Genomic DNA, 15533 nt, shown 5'->3' on the forward strand with positions numbered 1-15533 from the left:
AGTCTTCAAAGGCAGCCTGATGTAGAATATATTACAGTAATCAAAGTCAGAATGTAATCTGTGCTCAGGTCAGCTTTCTCCAGGAAATGTTGCAATTTGATGAATCAGCCTCAATTGGCAAAAGACTTTCTAGGCAACTTCTGATACTTGAACATCAAGAGCTTGATGTTTAGAAATACCCTCCAAGCATCACACACAGCTTTTCAAGGGGAATATAACCTCATCCAATATTGGGTGAATTATAATTTCTGGATTGGCTTTAGTCCTCCCATGTCCGCATCTTGCATCTTGTCTGGATTAAGCTTTAGTTCATTAAACCAGCATCCAGTTATTTACTGTTTCCAAACATTAGTTCAAAGCTTCCACTGTTTCCCTTGGTTATAATGGAAAGGAGAGAGAAAGCTGCGTGTCATTTACATATTGATGACACTGTACCCTGAATCTATGGATGAGCTCTCCTAGTGGTTTTATGTAAAGGCTGAGAAATATTGGGGACAAGATTGTGATACTCCCTTAGTCAGTTGCTATTGGGTTGGGCAAGTACTCAAATGCAATTTCCTACACAAGTGCTTTCTTCATAAAACACATGTCAGTATGAAGTAGACTTCAAAATATTCAATTTCCAAAGTCCCTCCCCCCCTTGACCAACAATGTACTGTGAATTTGAGGCGATCAAAGAATGACAGTTGCCTGAAGTTTTTCATTTTTCTGAAAGCTAGGAATTGTTGTGTTCAAAAGCTGTTCACATTTCAACAGTAACCTCCTGTTCTTGTTAAAAATACCCTTGCCTGTCAGAAGGTTTCAGGGGCATGAAATCCAAGTAGGATTGTTCTGGTGTTTTGTGTATTATATCCTGACATCAGGAAGTGGTGACTGAATGAGTGTACACATCTAGTTTTTAAGGCTTAACATTTGAACACACAATCAGTTCGTACCAAGGTGTAAGACAAATTGGAAGCAAATTACGTGCAGTATGTCACTCTGTCAGGGAAAACTGGTTCACTTAAGAGAGAGAGAATAGAATGATGGTTCAGGCATCTTCTACCAGGAAGCTGGCTGGACTAGCTTACTTTTCATCTTTGGTTTGAGATTCTTAGATGTGAAAACAAACTGTCCTAAGTTCTTTAAATGGCTACAATGCTAATTTATTTGTTGCATTACTTTTAGATCCTACTTCTCAATGTGGTTTACTGGTGGAACTGAGACTTCAACAAGTTAGGGCCCACTAATAATAATAATATTTGATGAATATTTTTATTGAGCATTATACCCATAGAGCTCAACACAGGCAATGGTGGATTGGGTCCTGTGTAGTGGTAACAGATGGCAATACAAAGCTTTCCTTGACTTCCCCCTGCCTTCCTGTGAGCCTTGAAAAAAACAAAGCCAAGGATTGGGGAATCCCACCTTGAGAAAATTATGTGTAATAACAAATACACATACATTTTCAAATGCAGCAACCATCAGCTTTTTGGGGGTTCTTCAGTTTGTGAAAATGGTGCAGAGAAGAAGGCCAAAGTCCCATCTCCATGCACATGTGATGTGATTGGATTACAATGCCTGTACACCTGGGAGGTATGCACCTCCTGGTGGTAGCTGTGGGAAGTTTCCATTCTTTGCTTATGGCTGTTAGGATCCTATTCACAATGAGCTTTTTATCATAAAGAAACAGTTTGCATGGCTGAAAGCCTTTGCTTCTTACAAAAATGTGCACATTTTCTTTTTGCTTTAGCTTTGATTTTCAAATGTAAATCCCTCCTCCTTCCCAGCTAACTACAGTACTTAGGCAATCCTATTTGCATTTTAATCAATGCTCTCAAACCTTCCTGATTGCTCATTTCCCAATATCTTGATAATAGATGGCTAAAAGAATATACAAAAGTGTGATTGAGTGGATCAATACTTGTCTAACCTAGTTTGCTCTCTCCAAAATTGGTATATACTGAATACACTAGAGGAACTGAAGAAGACTGAGCCATCACTATGTGTTCATGTCCAGACTTCTGATAGCCATTCAAATTGAGAATTGAATTCAAATATTTTTAGCTGTAAGTAGGGTTGCCAGCTCTTGGTTAGCAAGCAGCGGGAGGGTCGGAGGGAGGGCAGAGACAGGCAAGAATGGCATTATGTGACATTGCAATGTCATTTCCAGCTGAAAAAACTGGAAGTAAAAGCAGCTGTAGGCAGGTTTCAAGGGAAGGGTTCATTACCTTCCCTCTTGTCTGTTTCAAAAAGCCCCATTCTGAGGGATCTTTGACACAGAGAAGGGGATGCTGTACCCTTGTTTAATGCCACTGCAATGAACCATGTGGTTTGGGTTTAAGAGACAGAACTCAGAGACAAGATAGCTGAAGGCACTGCTTACAATTCTCAGAAACAAGTATGGGTGGCAGTTGTAAGAGAAGACTTGAAGAAATGTGCAAATGAGACAGGAAATTGATTCAACAGAGAAAAATCATTGAAGGGTCTCTGAAAAAAACCTCACGGTTCCTAAAGTTTCCCCATTTCTTCCCCCTTTGCCTCTTGGCGCATCTGTGGATTCTTCCCTCTGGCATCCTTAATTTTCTCCAAAATCTCCCTCAGGCAGTCATCTTCGTTTTTCTTGCTTCCGCTGCGGTTGCTGTTGATGGTGATAGAGATAAGTAGTGCCAGAGTTGGCAAGATGCAAGGCCCGCTTCCATGCCACAGAAGTTGGTCAGCCAGCACCTTTTGATGCAGCTGGTGGCTGGGATGGGCTCTGTTACTCTGGTGGTGGCATGCCGCTTTCAGCAGAGCCTGTCTGGTCGCCCACTGGAGGACTGTGCATGCACAGACCTCAGGTAAGTGTTTTTTTGGGAAATGTAAACCCCCTTCAATGGTCTTGGGGGGATTTCAGATTTTTCTTCATCCCTGGGGGATCCCCCAAAGTCGCAGAAAAATATGTTTTGTTCCCAGCTGGCTCCAATCTGTGGGTTTAAGTATCAGCAGATCAGGGCTACTTGGCTATTCGTATGTAAGATAATGTATCCTTCAGCCCATGAAAAATCTTCTTGGTGCACCATACATTTGTGCACCTTCCTTTCTCCTTTTCTACATCTAAGAAGTGTTATTGGCATGATTTCTTTTTTGTGGTTGCATTGTCTTGACCTTTGCCGCTCACATGTAAAGTTACCAAGTTAGGAGGATTCATGTATCCACATAAAGAGCCAGTTAAGTCTTTTGTTAAAAAATATGGGAAATTTTTAAAGAAGTTTTCCTTTTCTCCAAGTAACTACATCTTTGTTGATTGTGGAATTATGATAAAATTACAAGTCCATTTTCCCAAATGCTCTACGTTGCCATTGACTAACATCATTACGTTATGGTGAATCTAGATGCTGCTGCTATGTAAGGAACCATTTGTCTGTCCTGAGATAATTATCTGGCAAGATCTAACAATTCACATTCAGTGCATTTTAATTACTTTTTTGGATTTATGTCAGTCAGAAGTTTTTTTTTATAGTTAAAGTCATATATTTTTAGCAAATCTGCTGTTATATTTATAATGTATTTTACTGCACATGTTTACATGCATATGCGTTACAGCATGTGCTTAGAATCAGAATTTAATTTCTTGGCCTAGAGTGGGATTCTAGATTATGTTCAAGTTAGCAAGTTACTTGTGACTTTTGAAGCCTCAAACAGCTTGTGCCGAAAGTAGCTGAAGGACTGCCTTGTTCCCATAAAGCCAGCTGATACAAAAATATATTTGTCTCACAAAGTTCTGCAGAGTAGCTTCTGAGAACTATAATTTTCAGATACGTAGATGCTCTATAAAGTTCTGTGAGTAGTAGGACTTGTTTTTTTTTTAATTGCTTACGTGACTAGACAACTAGCGTTAGATGGACATACTAATTGTTTAAATGGTTTGTGATAAGTATTGGGAGGATTCACTGGTCTTGTATTTTTGGGAAGTAATGATGTAAGGAAACAAAAGAGGCATGTCACCTCATGCTAAAAGATCTTCATTGGCTACACATCTGTTTCTGGGTACAATTAAAAATGCTGGTTGTTACCTTTAAAGTCCTAATATAGCTTGCCTCCAATCCTAGCTCTGTTTCCCCACCTTTTGAGGTAAGGCAGGTTAAAATTTGAAAAGGGTGTTTTCAGTTGTGGCATCTCATCACTGGAGCCATGAGGCTCACCTGGGGCCAACTGTAATATCTTTTAGGTACCCAGCCAAAACACTTATTGTTACCCAGGTACTTAACTGAGGATTTTTATCCTTTTAGCTGTTTTCTGATCTGCTTCGGGTCTGAGACTTTTTAAAAGATATCTTTAAGCTGGTTTTGTGTCTTGTTTGTTTTAGTTTTATATTCATAACTTATGATGATTTTTATGGTGTTTATACTTGTAAGATGTCTGAAGCAGGACTTAAGAGAGGTGGCATAATTTTTTAAAATAAATAAATGAAGTCCTGAAGTTTTCTGTCATAAAGGTGAAAGTTCTAGCCCAAGCTTCCTTTTGCAGAACATTTACTTGGGTTGAGCTACACTGGAACAAAGAAGCCTGCCAGGGTTTAAGGAGGGTAATTGAGACACACATTAGTGGCAAACTAATCATGGAAATATTGTGGAAAAGGTTAATAAGTGTTCTGCATCCATCTTTCCTATTTTTACAGAGGATACTGTAGAAATACCCACACCTGTGTTATTCTTTTGTGATAATATATCTGAAAAACTGTCACACATTAACATTTCCACAGGAGAAGTTTTTCAAAGTAGCTGATAGATTAAAGAGCAATAAGTCACTAGGTCTTGATGGCATTCACCCAAGAATATGGAAAGAATTAAAATGCAAACTTTCTAAACTGCTGAGTCCAGCATGTAATTTCTCCGTTCCATAAGCTTCTGTCCAAGACAAATGGAAGTATGAGAAGTATTAAAACTAAAAGGAATAGATGGCTTTCTTGCAAAATTGCACTACCATTGTTGGGGGAGGGGCTGTAGAAATTATAGTAAGAAGAAGCATAGTTACTATACACAAACATGGGTGCATTCTATTTTAATGAAAACTGTCCATAAAAAAAGAAGGAAAGTGATATAGTCTGCAGTGTACTGGACAAAAATTATTACCAACAAACCTAGTAGAACAGTGCTTGTGGAGACTTCCAACGTTGTTACCTTTGTTTCCATCAAGCCAGCCTCCTTGCCTCAAAAGTTCTATGAGGCATGCAATCCATAAATGCATTTGTTAATCATCTAACTCTTCTAACAATACAGAGTATTTGCAAAGGAAAAAAACACAATAGGAAGTTCATGGCATGGGGAGGAATTTAGTGATGAATGAGTTACAGCAGAAAAAAATAAAGAATTGATGTGGAAATGGTTCATTATTCACTATCTAGGCTTGCCATTCCCCCACCAGGGGTGGGGGATTCCCCGCTCCCATCCTCCAATTCAGCCCTTGTGGCATGCTCCCACAGGCCCAATATGGCCTGATTTGGGCCTGATCTGGGCTGATTTGGGCCCCAAACAGCTTGATTTGGGCCTGGATCGGCCCAGATTGCACCACTGAAGAGTGCCAGAGCACTCCCCACTCCACAGCAGCCCATTCCAGGCTGATTTGAGTCTGATTCAGGCCCCCATGGAGCACAGGAGCAATCCAGGGGTGGCCGCGGCCTGTGCGATGATGTCACTTCCCAGATCTGTGAAAAAACATCTGTTGGGGTCTTGTTACATGCATTCACAAAAAATAAAAGCATTCACAACAAACTAAAACAATCTAATACTTTCTTCACCTACGTATGTTCAGTATTGGAGTCAGGATGACTGGTTTGGACTAGATTGTCAATCATTGTTGCTTTTAAAATTAGCATTAAGCGTGCCCTACTTGTATACCTTTACCAGATAAAAAGTGAATGTTCAGCCCTTACCGTTCCAATTAGAAAGAGACATTATCACAAACTGCTGTACTGAAGTTTGCATAAGTGAAAGCATTTTATGTGCTCCTGTAATGGGAAGTACATTTTAAAAACTGTATAGAAATGTATATGAAATAGTAGGTTGAAGGCACTCAGAAGAAAGTTAACTTCTTTATGAAAATATATCTTATACCAGCGGGTCTCCAACCTTTTTGATCCTGCAGTTATGTTTGAAATTCTGATAAAGTGTGGTGGACACAACAGTAAAATGCCACAAAATGGCTACTGCAGCTTCCCTTCAACCACACTGTAAAGATTTTTGTGCTGTGGAAGCAGCTTCTGCCAAAGCAATATTTTAAAAGTCTACACAGCTGATCAAATCTCTAAAGCCCAATCAGAAACCTTGCTGGGCAAAAGCCCCATCCACTTTCTAAACCACTTGGGAGGTACAAAGAAAGGTTCTCTTTTATAGGATATTAAAACATTCCTGTAATGATTTCAAGTAAATGGGTGCATGTGTCTTTAAATGCTTGGTTTGAGCTAGGTGAAGAGTGGGGGTGAGAGAGGGAAGAGTGAGTGATATGATTGGTTGATGACTGAGAGTGTGGGGAGTGAATACAGTTTAGACTGACTGTGCAGAGAGAAAAGTTTCAGTCAGAAGAAAGCAGGCTAGCTGTGTGCTGCCTGAGTATATTGAAGTATTTATGAGAGAAATATAACCTGTGTGGAACCTGAACTGAGCATGTTTGTGAAAGGACACTCAGTCATGGAAAGAGAGGCCAGCTGTGTGCTGCCTGAGTATATTTGAAGTATTTGTGAGAGAACTATTGAGTCTAGTGAAAGAGGCTAACTGTGTGTGAAGCCTTAGAAGAGATCGGTGTGAATGAGTTTATAGGAAGTAACTTTAAGAACTAAGAACTACTTTTATGAAGCCTCCGGCGTGGAACTTTCCCGCGGCGGCGTTTGCGGGGCCACAAAGCGGGAAAGGAAGGCAGGATGGCTTTCCTGCCGGCCCAGCCCAGGCGCGTGGCTCCGCAGCAGGCTGAGCTGGGTGGTTTGAAAAGCTCAGCTGGCCAATTGAAGTCGCCGCCTGGGAGCCAATGGGGAGAAGGCAGTCAGCCGACCTGAAAAGGGAAGTTTTCCCTCAGGTCCTCCCCAAAGGTTTATAGGGCTGGGCCAGCTTCCGTAGCTCAGTCGGCTTCGGAGCAGCGATCCCCGCCCACCCTCCGCTTGAGGACAGAAGTTAATGTAATAGTTAAGAAAAACTTAGTGCAGGATTACTTCAGTATGAGCATCGAAGTTAAACTTTTGTTAGCGTTAATTGTCACAACTTGTTGGCGGTTTGGGCGTGGGGCACTGATCCCGTTGGGAAAAACAGTGCTGGCCGGCACTGTGTTCCTATAGATGGGGATCCCCATAAGGGATCTTGGACCAGGCTTGGCAGTGGTAAGCCCAGCTCGGGAGGCTGACAGACCAGGCCTGTGTTCAGGTGACGGGGGAGCCACACAGAGGCTACCGCCCAGTGTGACTCCCTTAACTGTCACCCCATGGTTTCCCCCTGCAGCGGGCCGGCTGGAGGGGTGAGGGGTCATCGCCTGGCAGGTGGGTCAGACGATGCTGGGATCCGTGCCATTACGCAGCCATAACTCCATGATTCTGTAACCAATAAAGTTGTGGCCAATTTTCTCCAAAAGAAGCATCAGCGTGTTTTTTCCTGCCTGGTGAATTCTTGCGATTCAGGCTGGTCCCGCAAACCAATACGCTTCTTGTAAAATAAACATTTATTTTGTTTTGTTATATCCCAGTGTAGCTGTCATTGCTATATCCCATTCATATCCTCAGGGCCACATAGAACCACGAAGGAGCCTGACGCTTAAACACGTTACCAAAGGGGAAATTTGAATAAAATATTTTGGAATAATATATTCCTGGTGGCAGCAAACTACCCAGAGGGTGTAAAGGGAAGATTAAAAGAAAAATCTACCCCAAAGAAAGTACAGGGCCGTTTCCAGACGGCTTACCTGCCTCTGGAATGTTGCGCCATCTTGCGGGGAAAACGCAAAATATCGCGTTTTCTCGCGCGAGTTTTGCGCGGCGTCACACGACGTCATGCAAAACTCGCATGAGAAAACGCGATATTTCGCGTTTTCCCCGCAAGGTGGCGCAACGTTCCGGAGGCAGGTAAGCCGTCTGGAAACGGCCCAGGTCATAACAATTCCCATTTCTCCTATTCTAAAAGGGTTTTAAAAAGAGTCCAGTAGCACCTTTAAGACTAACCAAGTTTATTGTACCACCAACTGAACTATAATTTGTGAAGAAAAAAACTCTCAGTACTTTAGTGCAAACCTTTATTGAAAGCTAGCATTACAAGCCATCACACTTTGTATTCTCAACCAGGAAACTGTGTAATGATGACCAGCCTGAGAAAGTCAGAAGAGCCCCCACTCTCCTGGCTTTTCATAAATGATGCAAAACTGAACAATTCAAAAAGGCTTTTTACTCAAATGGGAGGGCTGTATTGTAGGGATGGGGTCTCAGATGCTTCGCTAACGAGTTAGGGACCATATACTTCATCATTGTATTGCCTTACATATTATCTGGTGCTTTAAATATGTATTCCTATGTACCACTGGTGCTCCATATTGTCTAATGTTAGTCCTAGAATTGATTACGTTCTGCTTCAGTATTTTTTCTACTCCATATTGGATTCTTGCTAATACTATGTCTTTTAAACTTGTATCTGTTTACCATATGACATTGTTTATGGAAATGTCCTTGATACTGTATGGAATTATCTTTGATACTGATTGTACTAATATCATACTATGTAATCTGCTTTGAGTCTCAATGAGAAAGGCGAACTATACATGACATTAATAATAATAATAATAAAATTCCGTGGCATCATTGATTTTTGGCAGCAATTCTGTAATAAAAATTAAAGTGGCGCAAGCTTGCTTTGCGCCTCATCCGCAGGAAGCAGATGTGGATGCCTCAGTTTGAACTACGCTCAGTGCAGGCACATATGCAGAGGTAGGCTGGTGATGCTTTTATTACCAAAACTGAAATAGAATGATACCTTTGTGGGAAAGTATATGAATTTTGTTTAAGGTCTTCGTTTCTACTGAATTATTTTTATTGCTGAATTTATGTGTAGATGTTTTCGTCCATTTAAATTGCCTTTTTGTCAATATGCCACAATGCTAATATATTCTGTACTTCTTAGATGAAGAACAGTATCTTTAATGTAATATATTATGTTAATACTATTAAACTGGCATTGCTCTGAAGACAGCTGTCATTCACTTTTTTGTCACTCTGACTGGGTGACACTCCTCCTTACATCTTTGCCCTGGTTTCCTGTGACTGTCCATTTCCAGATCTCCAATTCATGCTCCATGTCTGTAACATGGTGTGTGTGTGTGTGTGGGGGGGCATTTGTACTGAAGAATCAGCTGCAGTACTCTCTGTCTTCCAGTTGCTGATTCCTTTTTGCAAGCCTGTCCCCATCTCTGTATTTCCAAGATCTCATTAAATGCAGTATAATGTATTATTCCATTTCCAGTAGCTGTGGCTAAACTGGTATTACGTTTTCTCATTTTTTTCAAGATGTGTAAATTTAAAAGAAGGATGCACACTTACTGTATTACACTTCCATTCATGGCATTAGAAATGTCATTACTAATGTAGGATCTTCTATTGTAATTATATAGTAAAAGATGCCACACTGAGACTGCTTTCAAATGTGAAGGAATTTAATAGCAAACACTGCGTTAAGGTCTCTCTAGATATGCGTGTTTTGGATCAGGGCTGAGCTCATAATTTTGGATCTGGGCTTTGGGGGTGGGAGGAAGTGTCTCCCTTTGTGTTTGAGGGCAGGAATGTACAATAGGCCATCTGAGTTGTGATTTTATGATATGATTTTAATTGTATTTATATAATTATGTATTTTATGAATGTTGTACCCTGTCCTGAGCCCACTTGCGGGGAGGATGGGCTAAATACCAAATGAAGTAAAGTAAAGTAAGTAAAGATATTTATCATGATTGCTTATTTCCAGATAGGACATTACAGGTTCATGATTTAATTTAATGTGGTTTTTCGGGTTCTGGAGTTCAGAATCATTGGAGGGGGCATAGGAGGGTTTAGGGCAGCTGATAGACGCTAGAAACATAGAGCTGGAAGGAACCTCAAGTCTCATTTAGTCCAACCCCCTGCACAATGCAGGAAATTCAAGCACCCCCCCCCCTATTCTTCCAGTGACCACTGCTGTATGCCCAGATGAAGACAACTCCCCCCAAGATCCCTTGTCAAATTGGCCTGGAAGAAAATTCCTTCCTGATCCCGAAGTGGTGATCAGCATTACCGTGGACCTACAAGAAAGGGCCATGAGAGCCTAGCACCAAATCATCCCTTCCTGCCTTCCCTCTCTTTTGGAAAAATAAATAAATCTCTTTTGGAAAAATAAATTTATAGAATGCTGTTTGCAGATAGCAGACATCCAGTTGGGACAGAATACTCCTCAACTGGAGGTATGATTGGATAGGCTAATGGTTTTTTTTTAAAAAAAATTATCTTCCTTTTATGAATGCCTCTTCTTCTATATCTTCTGCTGTAGTTGGTTACTGATATTTCTTTAATAAATTGTTTTATATTAAAATAATTGCTTTCTGCTCAAATAATTATCAGTGTGTGTGCTCATAGGTCAAAATATGTAAGTCAAAGCTATAGCCAAATTTTAGAAAATGCATTTTGAAAATCACTGTTGGGTTGGGGTTGTATATAATGCAGCTCAGATTTGTGAAACTTTTCCATTGGCTTTTTTCTGCTGTGCTAAGTAAGCATGGTTGTGAAACATATAATTTTGGTTAGGGCATATGATCAAATGTTTTAAACTTTGCTGGACATATAGATATGAGTTTTAAAAAATTGAGAAATGTGAAGGAAGAAAGTAAAAAACATTGTTTTTGTTTTGAATCACGTTTCTCTTACTTTTTAACCATAAAAGTATTTTGATTACTGAGGGCAATAAATACACAAGTTTTTATTTTATTTTCTGTGAGCTAGACAGCAGTACAATGGTCACCTCAGCCCACAATTTTGGGACTGGAGAAAGTGAGCTCTTCTACAGCCTGGGTTGCACTTTAGTGGCACAGAAAGTGTGGCCAGGTTTGGTGCAGTATTACTTGCCAACCCTCCCCCAGTTCTCCTGTCTGTGTTAAATTGTTCTTAGTCAGTGCTGAATCATGAAACTGTCAGTACTCGACTCCTTTCAGCTAGGGCTGAAATGAGACTCATCTCTCTTCAGCATCCTGTTCAGAAGTCTCTCTTCAGCTCCTGCTACCCATTCAGATTTCTTGGAGTAGCAGGTCATTCAAAGCTCCCTGTTTCTGTAAAGAATTAACCCTTCATAATCGTTAAGCTGTTTGTACAGCACTTCTAAGCTTTTAAAAAGTGCAGTCCATCACAGATGACATATTAGCCTTCCAGTACATTTCCATTATAGCGTCTGTGACCGTATATTCAAGATAGACTTTGCCAAGCCATCACTATATTAAAACAAACTAGGGAGGGGATTATATTGAATCTGTGCATGTTTGTCTGAAAATACTTGGAAGTTTATATTGATCATATGAATCACCCATCCTATTATTGGGAATGTGTATCTGCATAATCTGCTTCCCATCTTACAATTCAAGGTGCAGATATGGTTAACCTATAAAACTCTAAATGTTATGCTCTGGAAAGCTGCATGTGCAACAAATCTCAAAGCTAAATACAATGGCTGGCAGCTATATTTTTATTTAAATTGTAGCACTACTAAAAATATACCAAGAACATAATTCTGGGCTGAAACTTCCTTATTCTATTACCTTTACAAGGGTGTCATTTTTGTTTTCTGCACTTTAATGCATGGAGTCTACTCAGGGTGTGAATCAAGAGCAATGCTAAACAGGGGCAGTGTTGTTATAGTTATTTTGGGAGTGATATTTGTTTGTCATTGTAATATCTATAATACTAGTCTAGCCATTCTGCTCTGTAAAGGCTTCTGTCTGTAAAATGTATTGATCTTAATTTTAATTAGAATCAAGAAAAATTTTCACAAAAAGAAACAAAAATCTTATAGGTAACATTTCCTGCTCTTTTTTTCTCCTCTTATTTTTAGCATGCACTTAATTCAGGTGGATTCAGTGCAGCGCTGGATGGAAGACTTGAAGCTTATGACTGATTGTGAATGCATGTGTGTTCTTCAGTCTAAACCAATCATCACAGAAGAAGATACTGAGAGCGAATGTTCTCTTTCATCACAACACAGTACATGTGATAACTTGCAATTGTTGCTGAAAAGAGCTTGGATTATAAGTACTGAGCTGACCAGGATAGTTCAAAAACTAGAGAAGAACAGATGGCAGAGAGTCCATAGCATGACAGTGAGAGTCAACTGCCATGTCCGTTCAATGATAAGTGAATACAGTACATTCACAAGGAATTCTTGGGATGAAATGCACCAGGTAAGATTGTTATGAGGTACAATTGACATCCTGTGTGCTCTAATAAACTAACAGTGCAATCCTATGGAGAGTTACACCAGTCTAAGCCCATTGAAGTCAATGGCCTTAGACTGGAGTAACTCTCCAAAGGATTGCACTGTAAGTCTTTTTAAAAAAAAAATCTAGATCCTCCTAGAGTTTCATATGATTTTTAAAAAGCCCTTCAACTTATTCTAATCATAGTAAAGTGTTATGATTAACCCCTTAGGAGATTTGAAAATGCACATTTCATATATTGCGTGTTATGTCATAATGCTATTACTCTGAATAGTATCAACTAAAGAACTATCAGTGAAATAATTAAATAAAATAGTGAGTCACAAAAGAAACACCTCCTGTCTCTATTAATTTTCACTAAATTAAGATACTTAGTAGACAGAGTAGATGTAACCGAGAAGATGTATGTTTACGTATGTGTTTTCTCATGGGGGAGAACAGGAGGCTGAAAAGTTAACACCTTCCCTGGTGCCAAAGCCATGATAAAAATTAGAAGTCTCTTAATAACTGTTTCTAGCTCTTAAAAGAATTGTAAGAGATCCTAACCAGAGATTTCCTTAGGCCACATCTAATTTGGCCCTAAGTTCCATGAAAACACATGGCCCTTTATTTTACAGACGATTGGCTTTAGAAAGAGGATAACTCAGAACAGGGCAGCAGGTAGAAAGGGTGCTTGATGCTTTCAAGTATCCATTGATTCTTTGCTCTAAATTTCTAGTTCATACTACTTTCAGTTTCCACAGGTTCCTAATCACATGCATATCCTTGTATATTCATACTCCCCCACCTGTAGGTGGAGCTGCTAGAATGGGTGAAGGACCCAAGGATCCTCCCTCCCCAACAAGTGGCCATGTCTTATGGTATGCCGAGAGAATGGGCTTGAATCAAGTTTGACAGTGATCGGGAATGTTATTGACTGAGGTGGAACTAAATATTTGGCCCTTGATGAAGTGCTTGTCGTGAAACAAGTTGGATGATATAGCCAGCCACTTGCTGGGCAGGGAGGATCCTCAGGTCCTTCACCCATTCTAGCGGTTTCACCTACAAGTAAAGAAAAAGAAAAAAGAAAAAAGTTTATTTTCCTGAATTGTTGGATTTCTTACCTGTTGAATTGGTTTCTATCTGGACACCTGTCTTTGGCTTTACCATCTGGAAAAAAGAAAAAAAATGACACTTAAATGTAAATATTATAGGACTGTAACATTTAAAGGGACTGCTACATATTCTCATATGTGGCCAACACCTATATGGATTCATATTTTTGTATTATGTATTGTCTTCCTATTATGAAATTAGGTTTTTAGGTATTTATAAATATTTATTAAGAGCACAAACTTTCACACTTTGAAATATATTTATAAATAATTATAATTGGATTGTATGACTGATTTAAAATTTGCTTCCAGTTGTGATCGTTCCACCGAGGTTTTTGGTTTGCATACTGGGAGTGCCTCTTGTATTTTTGCTTAGTGGCTTCTGTGAGTTACACTGGTTCTGTTGGGCTTGCAATAGTGTTCCTTGTTTCAATTTGGTTCTGCTAAGTTTATCTGATTTGACGTTGGTTCTGCTGGGATTCTCTAGTTTGACATTGCTTCTGTTGGGCTTTCTTGATTCAACTTGCATTGGGACTGAGCCTTTGATTAGTGTTGCATTTTCCCTGTGTGTTTGTGCCTGAAAGACAGCTTGGACTTCCACCCCCCCATCTCCAGAACAATGGAGAGTTGCTGGGACGGTTTGTTCAAATGCCCCTAGAATCAGAACCATAGGTCCAATCTTTTTGAAACTTGAGGGTCTTTAGTGGACAGTCATGACTAGATTCCCTGCAATTTTGATGGCGTTTTCTTGAAAAAAGCCCCTCCAATCCCCCTGATAGGTTCTCCCATAGGGAATAATGGCTGAATATATTTGGTATTATTGAATAAAACTGGATCTGGATCCCATACAAGTTTATTTGGACCTGAATATCTGTAATATCGAATATTTATAGTACTACAGATACTTGGATCCAAATAATACCAGTTTTTTTACTGCTGCACACCTCTGGCTCACACACACAAGTGGGGCACCTCCAAGAACTTGTGGGGGACATCCATTTTTCCCTTCCTCACTATTCCCTCTTTTCCTTTCCTGAAAGTCTCCATAGCCTCTCCTATTTCCATGCTTCCTTCTCTCCTTCCCACCACCAGTCAATCTATCTTTATCTGCCCCCACCCTTATCTTCAGTTTTCCCTCCTTCTTTTCTGCTGGCAGCCTCTCCGTGGGAAAGCTCTGTCCAAGTTGCATGGTCTTGGCTGAGCCAGGCCCATTTGTACAGTGGAGTTAAAAGTACTTGGGGGGGGGTACCTCACTTTTCTGTGTATCCCTTCCTCACATTATTTCCTATTTCTCTCCTTCTGGCAGCCTCCATATCTTCACCTATCCCTGCTTCTTTCTCTCCTACCCACCAACCAACCTACCTTTTTTCTGCCCCATCTTATTTAGTTACTTCATTTATAACGTGCTTTCCTCTTCAATGGGGACCCAAACCAGCTTACATCATTCACCTCCAGTCTATCCTCACAACAACTCTGTGAGGTAGGTTAGGCTGAAAGAGGGTGACTGGCCCAAAGTCATCCAGTGAGTTTCCACTGCAGAGGGGAGCTTCAAATATGGAATTTCCAGATCCTAGTCTGAAACTCTAACCACTACACCACACAGGCTTTTATGGGATGGCTGCTAATGAAGAATACCAAAGAACCACTCCTTGGTGAGTCATGCAAGTTGCATGAAATCAAGTTATTCTGTGGGTGCTGTCAGACCTGGACCTAATGACTCCACTGTCAAAGTCCAACACAGCTCTGGAAAGGGCCCTGCCTTCCCTTGCCTTTTCCTGACAGAAACCAAGGCTTGAAGACTGGCAATATTGTTGTAATTGCCTAGCAATGGCCACTGAGAGCATTCATTTCATAAAGCTACAGGTGCTCCTTTTATGATTGGGAGATGGGTAACACTTTTTTTAAAAAAAATCAGTTTTCTGCAAGCCTGGGCTTTTCTCCATTTTGTAGAAAGATCTGTGTTTTCTGTCCATGGATCTGGTCTGCATTTAAATATCCAGAGATGAGGTT

General features: G+C 40.2%; 1 protein-coding gene across 1 annotated transcript in view; it reads left to right on the forward strand.

Moving 5' to 3' along the window:
• Positions 1–2679: 2679 nt before the first annotated feature.
• The window catches only part of INSC (INSC spindle orientation adaptor protein), a 185131-nt gene continuing 172277 nt past the window's right edge, over positions 2680–15533 (forward strand). The window contains exons 1-2 of the mRNA XM_054969992.1: positions 2680–2819; positions 12048–12393. Of these exons, the coding sequence (XP_054825967.1) occupies positions 2680–2819; positions 12048–12393 (486 nt within the window). The remainder of the gene's footprint in view (positions 2820–12047; positions 12394–15533) is intronic.

The sequence above is a fragment of the Eublepharis macularius genome, chromosome 2 (assembly GCF_028583425.1).
Source record: "Eublepharis macularius isolate TG4126 chromosome 2, MPM_Emac_v1.0, whole genome shotgun sequence".
Taxonomy (NCBI): Eukaryota; Metazoa; Chordata; class Lepidosauria; order Squamata; family Eublepharidae; genus Eublepharis; species Eublepharis macularius.